At 37.0% G+C, this 25,708-nt stretch overlaps 1 protein-coding gene across 2 annotated transcripts in view; it reads right to left on the bottom strand.

Annotated features, from left to right (window-relative positions):
* Positions 1 to 25,708, bottom strand: part of LOC121857745 (tyrosine-protein kinase transmembrane receptor Ror2-like) — a 53,108-nt gene that overhangs the window by 13,475 nt on the left and 13,925 nt on the right. Inside the window, exons 2-5 of one of the 2 annotated variants that reach the window (XM_042353874.1) lie at positions 16,150 to 16,319; positions 15,395 to 15,588; positions 14,279 to 14,422; positions 11,468 to 11,600 (exon numbers count right to left, since the gene is read on the bottom strand). In XM_042353874.1, coding sequence (XP_042209808.1) covers positions 11,468 to 11,600; positions 14,279 to 14,422; positions 15,395 to 15,574 — 457 coding nt within the window. In that variant the 5' untranslated portion in view covers positions 15,575 to 15,588; positions 16,150 to 16,319. The remainder of the gene's footprint in view (positions 1 to 11,467; positions 11,601 to 14,278; positions 14,423 to 15,394; positions 15,589 to 16,149; positions 16,320 to 25,708) is intronic. The other variant, XM_042353873.1, reaches the window with a different exon arrangement.

Genomic DNA, 25,708 nt, shown 5'->3' with positions numbered 1-25,708 from the left:
CACTTAGTGAATGACGTTGTTTTTCGCCCTTACGGGCTCGTCTTCACCGAAAGAATATATATAGATATATATATGTATATAAATACTGTATAAAATTTTTTTCTTTGTCCCAATTATACACGTGCTAGTATGAATACCATGATATATGTGGCTATCTCTCTCCCTCTTCTTATGTTCGTTCACAAAACTTTTCGGGCTTCTGCCCTGGGTTTTATAATTACTCTCAGCATGCAGGCCAGAGTTAAGTTTTTCTCTTCATAACTCTATTCTATTCATGTCCTCAGTAGCGGGTTCAGCCTTTCCAGGCGAACTTTAGCGAGGCTGCGAGTCTTAGTGTATCCTCAGTATGGGTTATATGAGAACCATTCAGGGTGGAATTCTCAACCCAATACATCTTGGTAGAGTAATGGTGAACGATATTAGCCAATGGAGCGCTATGGTAGCAGCTAAGCACTGTCAACCCTCCCGGGTGACTTGATGCTCACTCAGGCATTATTGCTCAAGCTAATTAACTGAAGCGATGATGTCTGTGCACCCTGACTGGCAACAAATAGAGAGCTTGATGATCCCTCAAAATATAAATGCTCTAAATGAAGTTAAGTTGAATAAGAAACAAAGTTCATTGAGCTGAGGGATAACTGAGATACGAGAAGGGAGAGGTGTATGATATAGTGAGTTAGTTGTTTATGATTGTCACACTGGTGACTTATATAACAATAAGAGATATTTAATGAAATAACTTACTAAAATATCACAGTTAAGAGTCATATTGATTATGTTTGGGAGAAAATGTTATCTCCCTTGTATTATTATGATAATACAATGTGACTCATAGTGTTCCTCCTAGCTTAGATGAGTGATGTGCAACTGGAGGATGAAGGACAATTGTCTGGACTGCTGGATGATGGAGGAGACCATGGAACTGTCCCTGGGGAACTAGTGTTGAGTGAGGAGCTACAAGGACTGGAAAGTTCAGCTCATACACTACATACAGTACAAGGAATTGTCCATCAGGATGTGAATGCAGTAGTAGTAGTTTCACCCAGGACCCAAGGGAACCATACTACATGTAATTATCAAGGATGTAGGGCCACTTAGATTACTACGGTAAGTTAGATCCTCATTTGGCTTGCATAATTCATAGCAGCTGTGTCTCAGACAACCTGTTTTCCCCATTGGATTGTGTAGTCTGTTACGATCAAATTTTTTAAATTAATCAAGCTGCAGGAGATAAAAAAGAATTATTGCAGATCCAACTTAAAAATAGATGGAACAAAGCCTTGAAGAGTAAATTTCTAAATGTAAAACACTTTTGGAAAGATCCCAAGTTGGCAGAAAGTTTAGAATTATGGGTGATTGGTAAGAGACTTAATCCCCAATTAGACCAACCTACTTCTACTAAAAATAGTAGGTTATTGGATATCCTAGATAAATAGGCAGTAAGAAGATTACAAGAACCTCTACCTAGTCAGTCTGATTTTAGTGGATTCCAGGATCAGGAGGAGGAAGTTGGCTCTAATCATAGTGTTCAGTTACTAGAGCAGGGAGAACCTGTTGAGACTGACTTCATCCTGTCCCCATTTTGGCAACCACTTCCACCTGGGGCAAAAGTGTTGGTTGCTATGAGTGGAAACAGGCTGCTGTCGACTGCCACGCAGCTGATAGATAACATTGGGTGTAAGGATGATCCAAACAGGCCTTGGGTAACATTGGTAAGATCTAAGTCTTCTTTGTTTTCAACCACATCTGAGTCTGTGGATTCCTTATGAAAGATATTTTATGAATATGTTTCTAAACTTCCTGATCTCTCAGCACTTACAAAGAGACAGGAAGGTCAGGCAACTGTGGGTCATCATAAATTGTTTTTAGAAGGTGATACTACAATTTCTCGGCCTGATATTTGCCCCAAAATAATCTCTGAATTAGATGAAGTCTGGGCTAATATATTGATAAGACTTAACATTCATTCCCACAGACAGGAATGCTCACCTCCTGCTTGGGTAATCAAAGCTAGACGTCACATTCAGGACTAAACAAAAAGCAGTTTTTTTCTAAAAACCAGTTTTTGCGATATAGTCCAGAATGTGACGCCAATAAACCACCCATCTCCACCCCTCGAGAGTTGACATTTGTTTACTGCTCGCTCTAGGGCAAGAGATGATGGTAGCATGAGTCTGATGGAGGGTGCGGGAGGGGGTTTTGAGAATTGCAATTAAATGCCATGTAGCGACGTATCGTCCTAATATTACGTATTAAGTAATTATTAGATGTTTAAATTACCTGTACGTTGGCCTGGCGAGTTATTGCTAGGCATTAACATACTTAGGTATAAAGCTAGACGTCGCATTCTGGACTACAGTATATCACAAAAACTGTTTTTTTGAAAAAAATGTCTTTTTTATTTATTATTGTACAGTAGAGTCAACCCTCACTTTATGCGGTTAATACAACCCACAGGGTACCTCGTAAAGTGAGAAACGCGTAAAGTGAACAACATAACATATGGGATTAATTGAAATAGAGACAGGGCCGACCCCCAAACTCCACTTTTTGACGACACACAACTATGTTGTAGTAAAACTAACTTCTTAATTTTATGATGGTATGCACACACAATTAATAATTAAGAGAAATATCAATAATATTATGTTTTTTAACACTTACATTAGTAGAAAAGATGGCTGGGCACACGGGGATGGGGGGTTCGTTCCGAGGCAGTGGGCAGATTATTGGCCCTCACCTGTGTCACTTGTATCAATTGTATCACTATCCACCACAGAGGCTTGCAGGGCCTCTTTGTCAAACCCCTTAAAGTCCATATAAGTCCATATCCTCACCATAATTATCACTATCACTGACTTGGGCCGGCTGTGGTGGGTGGGGGGTGAAGAACTTGTAATGTTTTGATGACCGGGCGACCTTGTGCGCACCATGTTCGCGCAGCTTACGCAACATGGCGGATGGCGGGAGGTTTGGATCCAAAAATGGCGCGGCTCGCCAGCCGCTCTCCGCGTAAAGGGGTACACGCACCGCGGAATGTGAGCATCCTGGGTTCCGGCAGGGCACCGCGTAAACGTGGAAACGCGGAATGTGGGACCGCGTAAAGTGAGGGTTAACTGTACAGTACACTACTGTACAATGAACCTACATACTACAATTTGAAATTTGCATTTTTAAGCAGAATGATTCTTTGTTGAATTTTAATTTAATACAGATTTTCCTTTGGGGAGAGAAAAATAACAATCCTCTGTCACGAGTGTTAAAATAAAATGTTTTGCTTTAAATGGAAAATGCAAGTACAGGTAGTTCTGCTATAACGCGATAATTGTGTTCTTGTAAAATATCGTGTTATAGAAAATCGCGTAATAGAAATAACAGGGCTTATGGAGAAAATAGGGTTAGGTGCAGATTACTCGAAATCGAAAAAATTTAGTAGTTAGCCTAACACAAAGGATAGCACAGTCTAAATAAATGTTACATTCATATCTAATAATGAAATCATACAGTAAATGTAACACTTTACTTGATGGGGGAGAAGGGTGATTTTGAGGTTGATAAAATCGAGCTTCTCTTCAAGTGTTATATTCTTTCTTTTACGATCATCACCGGGAATTCTATCACCAGAATGCTTCTTGTTGATATTCTTCTTTACTATATTCACAGTTAATACAGTGGGGTACTGTATGCTATAACGAACGGATCCTACATTTTTACAATTTCTACAATTTTATATTATATTTTTCAGTGTTAAGTGGTTGTATTTGGGGGCCTGGAACGGATTAATCCTATAACGAACGAATGCTATAACGAACAAGGTTCTAGAACCAATTAGATTCGTTATAGCATACCCCACTGTACCACAAAATTGGAGAAATAGTAAGCAAAAATCGCGTTATAGCAAACAAGCGTTCGCGTTATACAAATATCGTTCCTAATTCATAAATCGCGTTAGAGCAAATTCGCGTTATCAAAACACGCGTTATAGCAGAACTCACTGTACAGTACAGTACAGTACAGTAATTAATTTTGAATCACAAGAACATGTGAATAAAATACTATTTACTTTAATTTATTTTTCTTCATCTATCTTTCTTTGTGTATTCTCTCATATTTCTTCCTTATTTTTCTCATATAAATTTCCACTTCAGAGTTTTGACAAAGTTGCTTCAACTTAATAACTACAGTACTCTTACACTAAAAGTAAGGAGTGTAGCTACTAGCTAGGCTATTATAAGAAAAAAAACATGAAAGTTTATACGTAAAATAGAGTATTGTATGTACAGTCAGCCACAGCAATAAGTACAGGCATCCCCCGCGTTACGGAAGGGTTCCGTCCCTGGATAATTGACCATATAGCGAAATTCCGTAACACGAAACCTATTTTCCCATTGACTTCCATTATAAAACTGGAGATGCATTCCTAAGGATTTTTTTTCGGCCCCCAAAAAGTAATTAAACACTTTTATGAATGAAAATAAACATTTGTAAACACATACAATACAGTACATTAAATAATTTATGATATACCTTCTTAAAACACCAAGTTTAATATCCAATGTAATGCCTTTGCGGCTTCTTTTTGCACTACTGCGGTTACTTCCACTTGATGGCCTCTTTCCAGTCATCTTGAATAAGGGTAATGCACTATACTGTACTTACTGTATGTTTGTAAAAGTTAAATCCAACTGCTGGGGCGAGAAACATGCGCGCACACTGGATGTAAACAATGGACTGACTCCTCATGGCGATGCCATGCTTGGCGGTAGCAAACACCAAAAAATCCACACCAAACAAATTATCATTTTTAACAAAAAATTTTAATTTTATATAGTGATTATTTTTTAAAATTGTTAAAATTTACCCCAATTTCCGTAAGGGCGGATTTACAGGCCGTAACGCGAAATTATTGGGCATAATTTACAAATTCCGTAGGAGCGAAATTCCATAACCCGGGCTTCCATAACGCGGGGGATGCCTGTATACACACTGTAGCTGTAAGGTCCGAAAATGATCTGGTAACGTTGAGACTGTGCATCCAGACGCATGATGAATCTCGGCTCCCTCACCTGTTATCTCTAACTATTTTCTGTTTCCCCTTCTTTACTCCTCTTCCTTCCTTTACTAATCCAAATGTCAGTAAAAAAAAATGTAAGGTAAGAGAAAAAGTGGGGGAGGAGGAGGGAGCTGTACGATAACTGCAATCCCATTCGGCAACAAGTTTACTACTATTGGACACAATATATCACTTGTAATATAAACACAAGACACTAGTAAAACATTCACAACAAATGTATTTATAAAATATATGTAGGAATAAAACAAAAATTACAGGTCATTTTGTAATTTTGTCTGTTCTGTTCAGGACAGTGTTACCTGATATTTTGTCTCAAACGCGAACCGTAGGTGTATACTTATTCTTGTGGCCGACTGTACATTAGTTATTCTGGTTAATTATGAAAATCTAAAGACCTACAGAACCTATAAAATAAACTTTGAATTATGAAGTCCTTACTTCTTACATAACCAATTACGGTAAATATGTATTTTTAATTGGGACCGGAAAATGCAAGACATCATTTACCAATTCAGTCACAGTAATTACCGTATTTGCCAGCATATAAGATGCACCACCGCATAAGACGCACCCCTATTTTACAAGGATAATTTGTGGATTTTTTTTTTTTAGTAAGTTTTGTCATACAATTAATCATTGAAAGTGATTTTAAAGTGGTTTAGTAGGGGAAAACATGATTTTGTGCATGTAAATGCAATATATACTGGAATCAAGTAGTTAATCATATTACCATTAAAATAAAGCAATAATAATGGGATGTGTTCCCAAGTGTGACCTTTTCATATCTTTTGTGTGGCTTTTTACCCTCTTTTTGGCCCCCAAAACAGTACAATTAATGAAATTTGCAAACTATATTTTTTAAATAATGTTTCTGAATGCACCTTATACAATATAAATGAATAATAATATGGTCACACAAGAGAAGATGGGACGCCATTGTTTTCGTTTGTGTTTACAGCCGGGAGTCCGGGACGATAGTTCAACACGAGAAAATTAAGAAAATAAGACCCTGGTTGTAGCTGTAGTAAAATTAATGTAAAAAAATTAATATATATGTTTTAAGTAACGTTATTTAATGTTAATAAATGGAGCAATAGAAGTAGCTAACCACTAATGGCAAAGAAAAAAAAAAGAGATGGATTGGGAACGCCAACATATACGTGTGCATTTAAGGACACCGTGTCATTTATCTTTTTAAGAATATGTGCAAGAGATTCATTATCATTTATTACTGAATATGTATTTGATTGAATTAATTGAATTATGAACACTACAATTCATTATTAATACATAGAATATTAAAACACACAAGAGGATTGTTGGCAGTGTTTACACCTATAATGTCAGTTATCTACCTGAAACTGAAGAAAATAAGACCCTGGTTGTTATTGTAGTTAAATTAATGTAAAAAATATGTATGTTTTAATTAATGTTATTTAATGCACAGTAGAAATAACCGCTGATATTTAAGAAAAAGTGAGACTGATAGTGGAACGCCAATGTATAAGGGTGCACTCAAGGAAACATAGTCATTTATCTTAAGAATATGTACAAAAGATTCATTATTGTTTATTACTGAATATGTATTTGATTGAATTAATGTTTATATATGTGAAATGAACAATGCAATTCATCAATAATACGTAGAATATTAAAACACACACGAGGAGACAAGACGTCATTGTTTTCGTGAGTGACGATGGTTCTACATAAGAAACTGAAGAAAATAAGACCCTGGTTGTAGTTGTAGTGAACTTAATCTAAAAAAATTGAATACCTGGATGTATGTTAATGTTAATAAATGGAACACTAGAAGTAGCTAACCACTAATGGGAAAGAAATAAAGCGAGATGATTGGGAACGCCAACGTATGAACAGTAAGTGCATACATGTGAAAACATATAGTCATTTCTCTACATATGAATAGGAAAACAACACTTATTTACTGTTCATATATGTTTTAAATAATATTTACAAATGTAAAACAAAAATTCTACTCACCAATGGTGGTAAAGTCTAAAACATAAGGACAGCCAATGAATATTGTGCGAGTTTTTACTCAGATGACGAAGTCATCAGGTTCAACTCTGGCAGAAGCTGTAGGTTCAACTCTGGCTGAAGCTGTAGCTTTCCATAAAGCTGTTGCTGAAACTGTTACTAAACCTGAAGTTGATATTGAAGCTGCTTATGATGCTGAATTTGATGGTGTAGCTGAAGTTGATGGTTTAGGCCTTCGAATAATAAAGCTGTCGAAAGAACCTTGCACAGCTGCTTTCTTTTCTCATTATACAGTACATCTTTATGTAGAGGTCATTTGTGTTTATTTAAATTTTAATCCTTTGTTCTGTTAATGGATCCACTTCAGAAAATATGTTCATTGCTTGCTCCATATAATATCTACAGACCTCTCACCTTTCTCATATCGTTTTAACACATCTAGTTTCTCGGCTAAGCTTATACACTTTCTATTAGCTTTTTAAACAACACTACCATCACTTGCTCTCTTGCTCATGTTGAAGAGGGATGCAAAAATGCTGTAAGAAACCTGAGAAAGTTTTTCTCCTGTTCCTGTTCCAGATGCGTGAAAACAAAAGGCCCGCCAAGCTCCGACTGTTGTTTACCACTCATTAGCCAGACAGCTTCTTTGCGCAAGGCGTTCTTCATTTTTTTACAGTAATTTTTTTTTAATATATTTTGGCTGTAAATACGCTGGAAATAAGGATGTAAATTGAATTGGGTCCTGGCAGCTGAAATTTCTGTTTACATTTCTTTAATCCTTCTAGGGCCATTTTTCATTTAGATAATAAACAAATGTTTCTTAAAGGTAACACAGTCCTTAAATAATGTAAGACTTGTATCTGGTGTGGGTTACGTATGTTGGGGAAGGAGGTACAGTGAGATGTTGTGAGCTTCCCTCTGCCGTTAAGCCAATGTAAGCCATTATTTACGTCTTCTGCAAATTTGCCGTAAGTTTGTGATTGTGATAATTTGGCTTGTTTTCAGTATTTTATTATGAGTAATATTATTAGTAAAAATTTTTGTGCTTAGTGGACTACTGCTCGTCCCAGACTACCGAGCTAGGCACCTCCGCCTACGGTGATCGGCCTCCCATCCGTATTTCGGACACATTAGACGCAGGGTAATTGGGGATATATATACAGTTAACCCTCACTTTACGCGGTCCCGCATTCCGCGTTTCCACGTTTACGCGGTGCCTTGCCAGAACCTCACGTGCTCACATTACGCGGTACGTGAACCCCATTACGCGGAGAGTGTCCGGCGCGACGCTATTTTTAGATTCGCCCCACCCGCCACCCGCCCGCCTGCCTGCCTGTGCTCCTCGCCTCTCCCTCCGCTTGGGCAAGCGGCGCAGTAAGGTTGCGCAGTGTGTGTTTTTGTTGCGTTATCACTGACGTCATATGACGTATCAGACCTGTGATTGGCCATGCATCCCTACCCCCCTCTGCTGCTAGCTGTAATTGGCTTAAAGTATTATGATGTGTCCACCCGGGGGAGGGAGGGAGGGAGGAAAGACGACGCTTGACCTAGCCGCGGCAGTTTCATCCCTCAAGGCCACACCGTGTAAACATGCATCCATTGTTCCGTAAAATGGCTTCTGCCGGACCACGACCCCCAGAGAGAAACCTTTCCTTTCCTGGACCCAGCGGCACTAAGCCAAAGAAGACAAGACGTTCCTTAAGCTACGAGGTGAAGTATACCATCATCCAAGAGTTGGAGAAAGGAACAAGGCAGGTTGATTTGGTGCGCCAGCATGGTGTGAATGAATCTACGATTCGAACAATAAAGAAGGATGCAGCCAAGATAAAGGAGCACATGAAGATCACAAAGTCTACAGGTGCTTCTATGATCAAGTATTTTCACAACCAGGTGCTTCTCAAGACAGAAAAATTACTTGTGAGGTACTTGGTGCGTCAGGCGCGACGGAACATGGCGGTCGACACGCGCTCTGTTAAGGACTACGCACGTGAACTGTACATCGCAGTGGCACGAAAGATGGGAATTACAGAGCCCAAACCCTTTAATGCTTCCTCTGGGTGGTTACAGAGGTTTAAGATCCGGAACAAGATCACCAATATAAACATTGGTGGTGAAGAAGCGAGTGCTGACCGTGCTGCGGCTCGGGAATTTCCTCCGTTTTTACGTGAGATTATGGAGGAAGGACAGTACAGTGACGACCAGGTGTTTAACATGGACGAATCTGGTCTTTTCTGGAAAAAGCTACCTTCCAAGTCCTTCGTTGTAAAGAATGCCAGCAGGATTCGGGACCGGAAGATGCAGAAGGAACGCATCACCATCCTGTTTACCACCAATGCCTCCGGTACCTGTAAGCTCAAGTTATCGGTGATACACATAGCACGCAAGCCGCACGCCTACAAAACCATGGACATGACCAAGCTAAATGTCCACTGGCTGACCGCACGTAAGGCGTGGATGTTCTCTACACTGTCCCTCTCCTGGTTTGATGACTGTTTTGTTCCCGATGTAAAGAAATTCTGTGAGCGACAGAATGTGCCATTCAATATTTTGTTGCTGCTGGACCACGCACCAGGACACTCGTCCCTACTGTTAGATCGTCACCCCAACGTAAAAATGGTCTTCCTTCCTCCCAACACTACGTCTATATTACAGCCCATGGACCAAGAGTTAATCTGTAATGTAAAAGCTGCATTCTCAAAAAAAAAATTCCAGCTCCTGAACGACTACACCAACACCAGGGAAGAGTTGCGTAACCTGAGTGACACCACCACCAATAGCAAGAGCGAAGAAGATGAGGATCAACAGTTGGAACAGCAAAAAATACTCTTCAAACAATTCTGGAGAGTATTTAACATCAAGAAAGCTGTGGACTTCTTGGTGGAGTCATGGGATCAGCTGTCTATTGCTACAATTCGTCACGCATGGAGACATGTGTTGCATGGAATACCAGGTGAGAGGAGGAGTCAATCTGTGACTGGTGAGGTTCAGAATGTTGCAGTAGCAGTGGACCTTGCCAGAGAAGCTGCGCAGACTGTTACAGTTCCAGGCTTCTCCGAGACCACCAACGACGACATCCTGGAGGTGATCAGAGATCCTGAAGTGACTGCCGACGAGATGTTGGAAGAAGAACACGTCAGTGAAGAGGAGGAAGAAGGTGCGTCATTCTCCGAAGAACACAGTTTAAGTCATAGTGATATAAAGGGTGCCATGGAGTGTGCAGAAAAAATGAAGTCCTTCCTTTCCCGCGACAATGACGATGACCGCTATGAAGTCTTCCATACCCGGCTGGTGCAGGCTATGGGGCAGTACATCAAGGTGTATCACGACAACATCAACACCAGCCGTCAGCAAAGCATAACAGATTTCTTCGCCCGCAACCCACCACAGCCGGCCCAAGCCAGTGATAGTGACAGTGAAGATGACTTTGAGGGATTTGTCAGGGAAGCCCTGACAACTGTAAGTGACAGTGATGGTGCTTCACCTAGTAATGGTGATTCACCTGAGGGCCAGTAATCTGCCCTCTGCCTCGGAACCAGCCTCCATCCCTGTATGCCGACCCATCTCTTCTACTACCGTAAGTGTTCCACCTAAATTTTAGTTTTCTAACCTAACCTTTATTTTTCCTAACCTAACCTCTTCTATATTACTTGGTTTTTCATACCATCATAAAGTTAAGATAAAATTTTTACTACAACATAGTTGTGTGTCGTCAAAAAGTGGAGTTTGGGGGTCGGCCCGGACTCCATTTCAATTAATCCCATATGTTATGTTATTCACTTTACGCGTTTCTCACTTTACGCGGGACCCTCCGGGTTACATTAACCGCGTAAAGTGAGGGTTAACTGTATAAAAAAAAAATGCGTCTTATACGCCAGCAAATACAGTACACACATCCAAACTTTCCAGCCTTTCATTGTTTATCCCATAAAAACTCAGGTTATGACATGAGGGAGTTTGTACAAAAACTAGTAGGCCATTACCAAAGTTATTTATTGGTACAGCATTTAGCCCTGTACATAGGTACTGTACTTTTCTAAATGTTTAGGATCTATATACCCATAATAACTAAGCTTAACTAGATTAATGATTTTGGCAACCTTTTTTAAACACCTAACATAATAAACTGCATAAATATCTATCTACAATACAGGGTACATGTAAAATGTGGCTCGTATGTTCCAAAGGATGCACTAGAGATCCATGAGTCCCCTCAGTAAGTGTATACATAAACACATGCACTTTATGACATCAGTGGCAACTCCTCTATAGTTTTTCCAAAATGGTACTGTAATTTATATTCCATAAAAAGGAAACACTGACCTTTTTGAGACCTTTTAAATCTTCCCATCTTACTTTCTTTTCCCTAATTGCATCCATAAAACTGAAGAGACTTACAAGTAATTTGATCTTCATCAACAGATGTAAGGCCGATGTGTGAACAGACTCGGCGTGAACCATCACCGTGACTCATCAGTGAGCTACAGTTCGGCAAGCGGAAGTGGTTTCTGGTTTTAAACACTCTGTTTTCCTGTGATAGATAAAATATTTAAATTACAATTGTTAATATCGTAACCTGCACTTGTATCTGCCAAGATTATAAGAAATTTATAAATACTGTACTGTACAGTGAGTTCTGCTATAACGCGTGTTTTGACAACGCGAATTGGCTCTAACGCGATTTGTGAATAGAGGAACGATATTTGTATAACGCGAATGCTTGTTTGCTGTAACGCAATTTTTGCTTACTATTTCTCCAATTTTGTGGTATTAACTGTGAATATGGTAAAGAAAAATATCTCCAAGAAGCGTTCTGGTGATCGCATTTCCGGTGATGATCGTAAAAGAAAGGCTATAACCCTTGAAGAGAAGCTCGATGTTATCAACCTCAAAATCACCCTTCTCCCCCATCAAGTTATATTCATATTTTTTCAAGGTAAAGTGTTACATTTACTGTATGATTTCTTTATTAGATATGAATGTAACATTTATTTAGACTGTGCTAACCTTTGTGTTAGGCTAACTACTAAATTTTTTTTGATTTTGAGTAGTAATCTGCACCTAACCCTATTTTCTCCATAAGCCCTGTTATTTCTATTACGCGAATTTCTATAACACGATGTTTTACAAGAACACAAGTATCGCGTTATAGCAGAACTGACTGTACCTGTAATGTAACAAAATATTCTTTTATATACAGTAGAGTACTGTATTGGGTGATTCTCATTTATATATATACAGTAATATCTCTGATAGCCATAATTGAAATTTTCTCGGAAAATCGTTCCCAAAGCCTGAATTTTCCGGAAAATTCCAGCACTGGGAACGATTTTCCGGAAAATTCTGAGAAAATTTTCCTGGTACCCGGAAAATTCCGGGGATGGGAGAGTTTTTTTCCAGGTTTGAAAGATGAAAACCAGGCATATTTTCTGGAAATTCCGAGAAAATTTTTCCATTACCCGGAAAATTCCGGGGATGAAGGATTTTTTCCGGCTTTGAGAGAGTTGTCTCATTTACCCGGAAATCTCTCATTCCCAGAAGTGCTTTGCACCAATTGTTCCGGCTAATGGAGGTATCACTACATACATACATACATACATACATACTATACTGTATATATATACAGTACTTAGCATTGCAATGGTGAGTCCATCAACTTCAGGTACTGTACTGTACTGTTATTTAGCTAAATTACAGTGCATCCCCCTTTTCTCATCAGCTACATTTAATGGTTGCTCAATAAATTCTTTTCATCATTCTTCTACTTCTTTGGTCAATTATATATGGGGCCCCTTTTGTTGACAATTAACATTTATTTTCTTTGTTTGACTCATCCTACTTTCTTCCCTTCTGAACAGCGTCTTGTTCTCTTTAATAACCTGTGACAACACTAGTCCCCATTAAGCATAATATATTACTGTAGCATTAAGTGTTGATATTACCTGTACTTTAAATATACAAACACTCCTGCAAAAGTTACATACTGTATTACATTACCTAATAATTTCTTCTCATAATCTGTGTACAAGTTTAATATTGATTTCATGTCCTTCTAACCAATGATAATTTGGAGTTCACAGAACAACCAAACTTAATAATTACATCCTAATTTGTATTACCTTGTTATATTTTCTCTTATCCATACTGTACTGAAATTACCATATACAGGTACAGGTAGTTCTGCTATAACGCAATAATTGTGTTCTTGTAAAATATCGTGTTATAGAAAATCGCGTAATATAAATAACAGGGCTTATGGAGAAAATAGGGTTAGGTGCAGATTACTCGAAATCGAAAAAATTTAGTAGTTAGCCTAACACAAAGGATAGCACAGTCTAAATAAATGTTACATTCATATCTAATAATGAAATCATAAAGTAAATGTAACACTTTACCTTGAAAAATTATGAATGTAACTTGATGGGGGTGAAGGGTGATTTTGAGGTTGATAAAATTGAGCTTCTCTTCAAGTGTTATATCCTTTCTTTTACGATCATCACCGGGAATTCTATCACCAGAACGCTTCTTGGAGATATTCTTCTTTACCATATTCACAGTTAATACCACAAAATTGGAGAAATAGTAAGCAAAAATCGCGTTATAGCAAACAAGCGTTCGCGTTATACAAATATCGTTCCTAATTCATAAATCGCGTTAAAGCAAATTCGCGTTATCAAAACACGCGTTATAGCAGAACTCACTGTACTCTACTGTACAGTAATTAAAATTTTTGTATATTGAATACAGTAGTTTTTAAATAGGAGACTAAAGGGAACTACAATACTAGAAGATATAATGCTATGACTACAGATTTATGAGACATGGATATTGCCACTTTTTCACAAGGTGGAATTTAACAATGTGAATACTTTCTAATAATAAGACAACTTTTAAAATAACTACTACATTAGAAAAAATAGACAAATTAACTTTAAATGTAAAGAGAAATTAAGTCATTGGTCACTTGATAATGAGAAGGCCCCCCTATTTCTTTTACTTTATTCATTTCTTCCAACTGCTGATCTAATGTTGAAGTAACTTCTGACCATGAAACTATATAATAATTATGGAAATACAAATGTTATAAATTATTTTACCAAACTGTAAACAGCAATTATGGAGAAAAGTTGACAGGAAATACTTACCATTCTTGTAGAAAATATAAAATGCTTTTGTTAATTAAATATACTTTAAGATAAAAATGTTTACCTGTTTATTCTGTTCTATTAAAAGCCATTCGTTGACACAGAAGAGGCTACGTACTGCCACACAATCTTCACGGCACAAAGGTAACCCAACCTGGTAACCATCTTCTAACTGGCATTCTGGGAATGCATAATGGCAAAGAAGTTTCTGAAGAAAAAAAAAGCAGAATAGTTGTACAGCATTACTTAAAAACAGTATAATCCTGATGATATGTAAATTAAACATAATTTTCAACTACAGTATATGGGAAAAGTTAGTACTGTATTGCTGTAATAATAAAAAGATACAGTACACTAGAGAAAAGTACAGTAATACACTAAATCATCATCATTTCACAGCCATTTTCCATGCCTGCATGGGTTAGCTGTAATTACCAGAATGGGATGTCTCCCTCCCTCCCACTTATTACTGCAAACTCTGGTACTATGCTGGCATGCTGCATAAGTACACCAATCCAGGAAATGCAGCAGAGACCAGGGGATGGGCACAGCTCTGGTGACCCAGTTGCCATCAGGCATGTTGAAGCAAAGTTTTACCGCTGGATGCCTTTCCTATATTTTGAGGGGTATCCTGTCTTTTAATCATATCTATTCAAAAATAGAGAAAAAGCAATTTCATATTCTGCATTAAACAGGTGTGGACCTATTGGGTTTGGAATATGACCCAAATACCAGACGTTAGAAAAGGCTTCTGAGCACTACAGAACTAAGAATTTCAGAAGGGGCGCCAGGTGCCACAAAAAAAAATGAAAAATTACTGTGGTAAAGCAAGAAAATCCATAAAAATGGCATTCAAAACATGTACAATACTGTATAATCATTTCAAGATTCACCAGGACTTTTAATTACAACTTTTTGATCATAGATGCAAAATCACCATTTTTTAAAGTACAGTACAATACTGTACCTTCAAGACTTTGAGGAAGATCAAAACCTTGGAAAAAAAAAAGAAAAAAAAGGAGAAAAAAAAACTGTACCTTCCAGGTAGCTCCCACAGTTTTCATTACAAAAGAAAGGTTTGCAAATCCCATTTTATGACTCATGGAAGAAAAGAATGGTTGGAGAGATCCATACTATTTAAAGGTGCTAATAACCCAATCACCAGTTGTTATTCTCTTACCTCTGCAGCAGTCCGGCAAGGCTCACGAAAATTATCAATCATTTCACCCCAAAGTTCTTTCGTGATGTGTTCATTCAGCCATCCTCCTTTATCAGCTGCAGTGATGTTGTACCACACTAGCCCTCTTCCTCCAAGGTGCTCTTGACATACCCTGCCATTGTATGGGGCACAGTAACCCATTGGCCGTCTCACAGCTGTGGAAGATCATACAATACAATAAAGTAACATTCATGAAACAGTGAATAACAAAACAAAAATCTTTACAGAGTAAATAATTATAATAATTCTGGGAGACAAAACCTAACCAGTACAGAATAAATTTTTTATCAATGTTCTGTCTAGGTACTGTATATCATCATGAAATTCAAAATTAATTTGTTTGTCACATTTTACACGAAAAACATCACAAGTGTTCGAAATGCTTCTTGCTTTATATACCTTGCACTGTTCCTTATAATTACAGGTAGCAATTTTGAAGATGTATAATTATTTATCGTTTTTTTTATTTAAATTTTTTTATGACAGAACTGTTAGTAAAAGTGGATTAAATTTTTATTTGATTCTCTAATGCAGCTCATGAATAAAAAAGTTGACTGGTTAAATAATTTTCTGTATTATCAAATATGTGATAGTGCCTAAAACACACCTGGTTGAGTAGAAAAAATAGCCAACAGCTCCAAAAGTTGCCAAAACATTTGCTATACCTGTACTTAAAAACATCTAGAGCCCCAAATAGCACCTGGTACTGTACTCACGACTGACAGGGTGTACCACAGACACCGTAAATGTTCTTGAGTCTGTAGTGCGGCTGCCTTGTACAACATTATTTGCAGAACAAGTGTAGTTGGCTGTTGACGTGGCATTCACTGTCAGGACTGAACGGGTATAGGCCTTGAAGGGGGTAAACTCTATGCCTTGTACTACCTGTGGGAGAAACATTAGAACAGTTAGGTCTCTTTTTTTTGTCCTAGGCATTTGTATTGTCCTACATAAATTCTGAAGATTAAAAGATGAAATATTACATTATACATATACTTTAAAATTATTTTTTAATCCTTTAATCAGGCAAACACTAAAGTACTGTAATTATATGTCTCTGTAACAATAGAATCAGAGGAAATTGAATAATGATATTAAGTAAGAAAGATTCTGTATAATGAAATACTATACCCAGTAGTGTACTAGTAAGAGTTCCATGAAGAAGACCTATTTCCCCTTGCTATGGCTTATTACACTACAGAAATCACAATTAGATTAGAAACTGTTGTTGCAGACCTATCCATATAATGTACAGGTATCCCTCGTTTAACAATCATTCACTTAGCATTACTGTATTTTGGTTTAGTGATATAAAATTTTTAACACTCTTGCTTAACGATGTTAAATTTTCGGTTTAACAATGTTTGACTCACTGCAAAAATTTCAGGAAAGAATTCGGAAAAACTGGGGATTCTGTGCTCCAAGTGCGAATCATTACAATACACCTGCACGTAAATGGGGCATATAAATAGAGAAAATATACCGCAATAAAAAACTATAGAAAAAGAAAGATGAAGAGCATGGGTGTGTATGTGTGAGAAGTGAAGGTACTGTAAGTATTGAGACAGTGACCAGTGACTGAGACCAGGCGTAGTCTCCCTCCCTTTTATGTGAAGTCATGGCATACAGGCAGCAGCCACACACGTCTCTTGACATGTGTACGCTTTGCTGAATTGTGTTGTGTGCATACTGCACTAGTAAATGTGAGGGATAAATAATAAAAAAATATCAAAATTGCTTTATCATTTGGCAGTCGTTTCACTACACACGGGACACGAGACAGTGAGCCACAATCCACCACTCTGCTGCGCCCTCCACCGAAGTGTGTGCTAACAGCCACACATGTAAGAAATGTTTATTCCCTTTAGCTATGTTTTTGACCTTATAATTTTTGTTGTTACATTCTGTATGAACAACTGTGTGGCAAGCAGCATCTGCAGACAACATTTTTACCCAGTGATGTGAAAACTCACTGAAAACTAAAGGATGAATTGATTTTACTTAGTTATTCTATGAAATCAAAGGTAAAAATGGAGTTCATTCAAGATTCAGTATTGGAATTGAATTGAATATTCACTGGAAAAACAAAAACAACCCCCCCCCCAAAAAAAAAACACACACCTATGATAAGTCCCTGAAATTTGTGCAAAATTAAGTATAGATCCAGCAGAAATTGTGGATATAAGTGATTATAGAAAATAGTCACAGTACTGTATATTAAATGAGAATGATGGACAGATGGATGATTCATTGGAGCAGAACCACCTTGGCAGCCTTATTATACCTCCACATCAGACACTATGGTACTAAGTTGAGTGAAATTTATCAAAAATTGGTGGAGGGTTTTACGTTCACACTTCATAAAATGATGCAAAATGTCACACACACACACACACACACAAAAGGTAATGTTCAATCAAGTTTGGTTACATTATGTTAGGTCAGGTTTTGTTAGGTTTGATTTGGTCAGGTTTTTGCATGTTTTTACCCCCAATTTCCCTCTACATCACAGCCTTGCCCACTTTGTGCAATCAAAATTGTACTAACTGAAAAAAAACTAAAAAAGTATAAACTCATGACAAAAATGCTATGGAGTAAATTTTATATAGTATATATATATATATTTTTGCTCTACATCCCGATATAAAAAAGGAAAATAAATACTGTACAGCACACTACTGGATCGAGCTCTGTGGTTGGCATCCATCGTATCTTTACCGTGCTAGTCTTAGTAGAAAAATGTTCACAGGATAAAGAATATTCCTGAACTTAGCTTTATAAATTGTCAGAAAACAATGAAGCCATGATATAATTGCCAAATGTAAAATCAAGGTTCTCTATTTGCACTTCAAGTTAATGATGAATTATGTAAAACAAAACAAAAACACGACAGTGACTATCACTAAACCTTATTTCTACAGGCTTTTGTAAAAACATAAATCAAATAAATAAATAAAATTTGGCCGTATAATGTACACATTGCATTAATAAGCCTGTACAGTACACAGACATATTTTATTATCGTCAAACATCACACAAATCTAAATTAATAACAAAATCTCTTAAATTTTTATTCAGCTGACAGCAATTTTGTAGTTATCATCTCTAAAATGTTCAAAATAATTAATTGACATACAGTCAGTTCTGCTATAACGCGAGAGTTGTGTTCTTGTAAAACATCGTGTTATAGAAATTCGCGTAATAGAAATAACAGGGCTTATGGAGAAAATAGGGTTAGGTGCAGATTACTACTCGAAATCAAAAAAAATTTAGTAGTTAGCCTAACACAAAGGATAGCACAGTCTAAATAAATGTTACATTCATATCTAATAATGAAATCATACAGTAAATGTAACACTTTATCTTGAAAAAATATGAATATAACTTGATGGGGGAGAAGGGTGATTTTGAGGTAGATAACATCGAGCTTCTCTTCAAGGGTTATAGCCTTTCTTTTACGATCATTACTGGCAATGCGATCACCAGAACGCTTCTTAGAGATATTCTTCTTTACCATATTCACAGTTAATACCACAAAATTGGAGAAATAGTAAGCAAAAATCGAGTTACAGCAAACAAGCGTTCGCGTTATACAAATATCGTTCCTCTATTCATAAATCGCGTTAGAGCCAATTCGCGTTGTCAAAACATGCATTATAGCAGAACTCACTGTACCCGGAAAATTCCTGGGATGAGGGCCAAGGGGGCGAAAATGTAATAATTTTCATAATAATAATAATACAGTAATAATAATAATAATAATAATAATAATAATAATAATAATAATAATAATAATAATAATAATAATAATAATAATAATAATAATAATAATGATAATAATAATAATAATAATAATAATAAAAATAATAATATTAATAATAATAATAATAATAATAATAATAATAATAATAATAAAAATAATAATAATAATTCAGATAAGTAAATTTTTAAATAAAATATACAAAAATTAAAATAATAGAACAATAATAATAATAATAATAATAATAATAATAATAATAATAATAATAATGTAATAATACTAATAAATAATACTAATAAAGAACCATAAAGAAATAAAAAATAAAAAAGATAAAGAGTGAGAAACCATATATTCTGTGCTGTGCCGTTATGTATGTGTTGTTGTCAATGGTAAGAGAAACAATATTGTATATAGTTTTGACTCATTGTCTGGGCAACAGTTTTTATTATAAATTATGTACTTGTGGGTTAAGCTGAAAAAGAAAAAAAAATGACTGACACTTGTGATGTTTTTAAGGAAAATTAAAGTATTTAATAATAAATGAAAATTTTTATTTTGGAGAATCATTGATCCCCCCAATCATATTCCTCTTCCCACTTTTGGCTTAAGATTTCGTCCAGATTGAGGTCAAATCTTTGGGGTGTTTCTTCTAGTGTGACCTTGGCCACGGTATGTGTATTATGGTCGGGTTCGACCTTGGCCACATTGGGTGTGTGCTGGTCGAGTGAGATCATGTCCAGGTCCGCTATGAATTGAGACAGGTCGTATAAGTCCTGGTTGGGTTCGACCTCATCCTGGTCGGGTTCAACTTTGGCCACGTTGGTCGTGTGTTGGTCGGGTTCGACCTTGGCCACGTTGGCTGTGTGTTGGTCGGGTTCAACCTTGGCCATGTTGGTTGTGTGTTGGTCCGGTTCGACCTCGGCCTGGTCTTGTTCGACCTCGGCCTGGTCGAGTTCGACCTCGACCTGGTTCGGTTCGACCTCGGCCTGGCCGGATTCGACCTTGGCCACGTTGGGTGTGTTGGTCGGGTTCGACCTTGACCAAGTCGGGTTCGACCTCGACCAAGTCGGGTTCGACCTCCATCAGGTCGGGTTCGACCTCGACCAGGTCGGGTTCGACCTCGAACAGGTCGGGTTCGACCTCGAATATGTCGGGTTCGAACTCGATCAGGACAGGTGAGATCTGGTCGAGTTTCACATGGTGGTGGAGTGTTTTGCAGGGTCTTGGTGGCTTAGGAACATCTTTACACATTCCTCTGTCAGTCCATTTTAAGCATTTATAATAATACAGTCGCTTATTTTCTGGTCCAACCCTCGTGGTGAACTCCAGACCTCGGGTGGTCATTGAACGTCCGATCTGGAACTTGTGTATCTCCTGAAGCCCATTTTGTTGACAGTACGTGCTATATTCTTGAAATAGGTCGTGTCGACCTACTATGTCGTTACTGTCGGATGAAGGAGAGAGAAACTTCTCGAAAAATGACGAAAAGTCTTCCTTTTTTTCAGCTGACGTTTTAACTCGTTTTGGCTGCTTGACGTTTTCCATGTCTGATTTGCGTTTTCTGTTGACAGAAGTATTTTGGTTTGAGGGAATATCCACCGACTTGCTTTTTACAGCTCGCATTGAGCACGTTGCAAGGACTTCCACACAAGGCTGAAAGACGTGTTGTCACGCAGTGAAGTTGCAGTGGCTGGTGCGTAGAATGATCGGGAGTTCAGATGGGGTGGGACGATACCATCTTCAGTCGATAACTTTGCCTGCTGAGAAAAACTTCTCAACTCGGAAGTTGAAAAAAAAAATAGCGGTTCCACAAAAGAGACTATCTCCATTGCATTAAGCATCAAATATTGAGCAAAATGAGACCAAAATTGTCCGCCAAACTAGCAACAGTGAAGGCCCAAATATTAGACCCCCCCCCTAAAAAAAATTTCCTTTTTTTTGTAAACCCGCTTGGTCTCGTAAACAAAAAGTTTCACCGAATCAAAAGAATTTCCGTAACTGAAAAAAGAAAACGTCTAGAACTCGAAGCTAAAAAGAAAATGGTTTTAGCGTCTGGAACATAAGGTTTCTACCAATATGAATGACGAAGCCGTCAGCCCTCCGTATCTTGACAGCATTTATGGCGTCGGAAAAAATATGTACCGATGGAAATGATTTTGTCTTTGCGCAGGAGCAGGTCTTTAAATGGAAAACATATATGATAAAGGAGATCACTTACTTTAGTTTTTATTTAGCTGACACAAAAATAAATGTTGTAACAATCCATGTAAAGTATGAAAGCTGTGTTTGACAGGACACAAGAAAATTCTTACAAATTTCTCTGATTTGTTGCTGCAAAAAAAAAGTATTGAAAAAGAGAACCATACAAACTTTTTTCCTTCATTTATATTACTGCTGTAAGTGCACATGTTATTTGTTTTGCTTTAAAAATATTTATTTTCCCCCCAAATTCTATATGGAATCCTTCCGTAATTAATGTGTGTTGCAGTTTGTGAACTGTTTTGCTGATGAAAAGCTAGAAATATTTCATACCACAATACTTCTGAGACAGTTCCACTTAATTCTAACCCTGTGAACTGGACCAGACAGTTTTCCTACATTCAGTGACAACAATTTGCTAATACTTACGAAACAGAATCGTGTATGAGTTAATTTTAGTCCCAGTTATTACTCATTACAATGACTATCTTGAAAACAAAATCAAAGAGCTCGTTAAGGCTGAAAATCATTTCAGTTTTCAAATATTCAATATCTACAAGCCGATCTCAAAGCTTTTAGCACTCGGCTGTGTAATTGAAAAGGCCATTCCAAAACGAATGAAATTTGTAAGTATAATGGCCTTTCGGGTAAAAGCCACCAGGCCGTCTACAGTTCTTTTTTCGTCTCCCTTGATTGTTAATTGCTAACTCGCTTCAACATTTTAGTTGTTGAAGAGCTGTAATACATTATAACAACAGCAACACCACGTGTTTAAAATTGAGCCAATATGATAAAACTAATAATGAAAGGTGCATAATATGTAATTTCGTTAAAATATTTTTTTTACAGAACGTATTTCACGTTACAAATTCCTTGATATTAAAGCGAGATTATCGAAGGAAAAATAGACGGGTAGTAATGGTAATCACATCGGTGCAACAGGTTGATTAGAATCTTACTTCGACTGTCTCAATGTTTAATTTCACTGATAAAAATATCCGCAATCATCTTACCTTTTCACTGGTGGGATAATTGTGAAAGGCATTTGTAAATTTTTTATCCTCATATGATCTTGCATCAAAAACACATATACATTGTAGTCACAACTCCCGTCAGTATGTTGTTGATGTTATAATGAATTACTATGCTTTAACTATTAAGTCTTTAAACTCGTATTCTAGGCTAGTACATACAATGAAATAGTTATCAACTATTAAGTGAAGCATCTCTAGTTTTCGACAGTATATGTAGTGAATTATACAATTAATTAAATTTAGAAAACAGTAAAGGATAACTAATATATTATATAATGAGTAGCCATAAAATATTGACTTGTGAATGGGTTTTAAGTTTGCTTTGTTTCTACTAAATGCATATTTATGAGTTCAATAAAAGTCCCTTCACGGTCCACACAGTTCGGGAGGCAACCACAATTTAGCACCTTTTTTTTTTCTTCTTCTAAATATCATTACCTTTATTATGGAATTTATTAAAGAGTGTGAATTAATACTATATTACCCATCATTCGTGAGCTTAACAACTTTGTATCCAATAAAGAAAGCACAACAAAGATCCATAAATAATTTCGAACCTTAAAATTTTAGACAATGAGGAAACACAAGATCATCAGTATCCGTAACATTGAACTGAAAGATGTGATCAATCTGGGGTTATTTGCATAGGCCGTATGAAAAAGACGTATATATACAGATATTAAGTGACGGAATAAACTCAAAACCAACCGGGAAATTTTATCTCATTGGCATTCATGAAAATTGAAAAGAACTGCATATATCACAAGTAATGTTAATGCAATTCAGCTAAGTACACATGGATAGCGGGGTGAATTTATAGTACAAAGATCAGCACACTGTACATTAATGTAACATGAGTTCAGGACGAGTGGGTTATCAATAGCTGATTACATAAATACAACTGAGGTTAGGTCCAGCTGGTTAACTAAACACTACGATAACAATGAAGTAAAATAAATTGTAAATATTCAAATAAGCGTACATTATATTGGTACACCTGGTATTCCATTCCGTTGGTAAGTGCAGTTAGAGAAGACATGTTAAGCCCGAGATACTGTACGTTGAAAATAATACTGTATAAATGTTTGGTCTACTAGATTTTCTTTGTACATGAAATATTAAGTTATAGCTGGTTAGCTTATTATACAGTAATATGAGTAACAAATCACTTCATGTACATCTGTTTAGCCCAGCATAGAGTAGAGTTAGTACACGTTACTTCAGGGTGTAGCTGTTTCATCTCAATACTTCTTGTAAGAGCTAGTAATGTTAGGTTACACCCAGTTAGCCTCGTATACGAGTGTTTGTACAAAGTCACGTTTAGGACCAGCTGTTTAGCATTTGACAAGATATGATTATAACAATTTAAGTTTAGTTTAGCTTGTAATTTATGTGACAAGATAAACGCCATCATTAACACACAGAAATTGAGTAAGATGATAAGTGAATGATAAGGACGGCGTGGCCAGTACAGGAAGTAGGACTTTACCCTGCCCACACTTTTTCGCTAATTAATACACACGCCAGATTACCCCCGCACTTTATGATTAAGCCTTCACAACACTTTATGTGTGGCCAAAATTAAAGGTTTAACTCCTATAAACATGCTCAATTTTTAATACAAAATATTTCATGGTTGTAATTCTCGCAAACTTTTTTAATCATTGCTGTAAATACTTACTAAATGGGTTTTTAATATTTGACGAGACACATAGTAGTAAATGAAATTACCTTACGCTTTTCATATAACGAAATTAGCATTTTTCTTACTCACGAATGTAAAATAACCCGTAATTAGTCACCGTTACCAAGACTGTTTTCATTAATATTTCACCAATGTTTACAAGTTTGGCCGTGACAGTTATAACATCATGATAAAAAAATGTTCTATACCACCAGAGCCTCTACACGCGGCTCTAGAGACCAGCATTCAATAAACCACTTCATGCTGCCTCACAACACAGTATATAATGTCGTATTGGTATCACGCGAGGCTTCAGAGGGACACCACCCTAACACATGTCAACTCTCAGGGATTATGAGCCTCAGTGGTTTAAACCCAGCTGATGGTCTCACGGAGTCTTTGGAACTGTGAGTGTACAGGAGGCGTTGACAGTGTCTCTCTGGAAACAAAAAAATATTATACTGGCATGTCAACGGTGAACCTTAAACACGATAGAGAAAAATCATATAAGTAAGGTTAGGGAATTGTGTGTTTCCCCAGTCTAGGTGATTATTTGCATTGTGTAAATTTTAAAAGGTCAACAGTTGGCATGATGCTGGTAATTTTTGGTCTTATAGAAATACTGTACAACAAATACCTTCTGTGTAACTATATAGTTCCAAAAGCAGTATCGTGCTACCTATGAACCCCTGATATGACTGTTTAAATACTATAATCTCTGGGAAAATGAAGTGCTCGCAGGCACACACACAGTAAGCCCCGCCATGATTACGCTTGCAAGTCGGACGTTCGTAACAATAACCAGAGGATTTCCAAGATTGATTTAGCCTCGCGCTTCCTAAATGCACTACTGTGATAATGTAAATAAAGAGCGTTTCACCTATAATATACTGTATGTGCTCTGAAACCTATGGAAATTCTTCGTTAGAAAAAACATGACATCTAACTTAAACTGTGACGAGCTCAAATTTTGACTTGCCCGAAAAAAAAAATGCAAATGAAAAAAGTAATACCTTACACAAGTACATTAAAAAATAGGTCAACATTAAATAAAGTCTGAACTCAAGACAAGCCTATTTATATCAGTTATACATAAAAATGTGAGTCATGACAGAGGCTTGTGTATGGGTACGAGTAAAAAAAAAAAGGCGGGAACTGCTGTACCCCTGTTCCGATGATTCACTTTGCCGAAGTTTAGATTTAGTTAGACTAAGTTAGGTTAAACTCATTGCTTAAATTACTTCGGGCCACTGAACAAAGTACCAGAAACTGTACGTGTTGCACCAGGGCAGCAGGAGCCTAGCCTGTGCTTGTACAGTAGCTAAAACAACTATCTGTGCATACTTTGTGGGAAACAATATGAGACCATGGACGATAAATTTTGGAATATGAGGGCTGTCATATACCTCCCACGTACCCTTCCTCCACTGACAAGGTCCAACAATATCACAAATACTAAATACCTCGTCGTAATAACAGTATTCCTTGAGATCATTTCGTCGGGCGTTTGTCCTGTGAACTTATACTAGGAATTTACAGAAGACATATCTATCTATTTATCTATCTAATAATGTTCGTTTGGATGACAACTGAAAGGA

This window comes from Homarus americanus, unplaced genomic scaffold (genome assembly GCF_018991925.1).
Source record: "Homarus americanus isolate GMGI-L3 unplaced genomic scaffold, GMGI_Hamer_2.0 scaffold16712, whole genome shotgun sequence".
Lineage (NCBI taxonomy): Eukaryota > Metazoa > Arthropoda > Malacostraca > Decapoda > Nephropidae > Homarus > Homarus americanus.
This window is presented reverse-complemented; position numbering and strand designations above follow the sequence as displayed.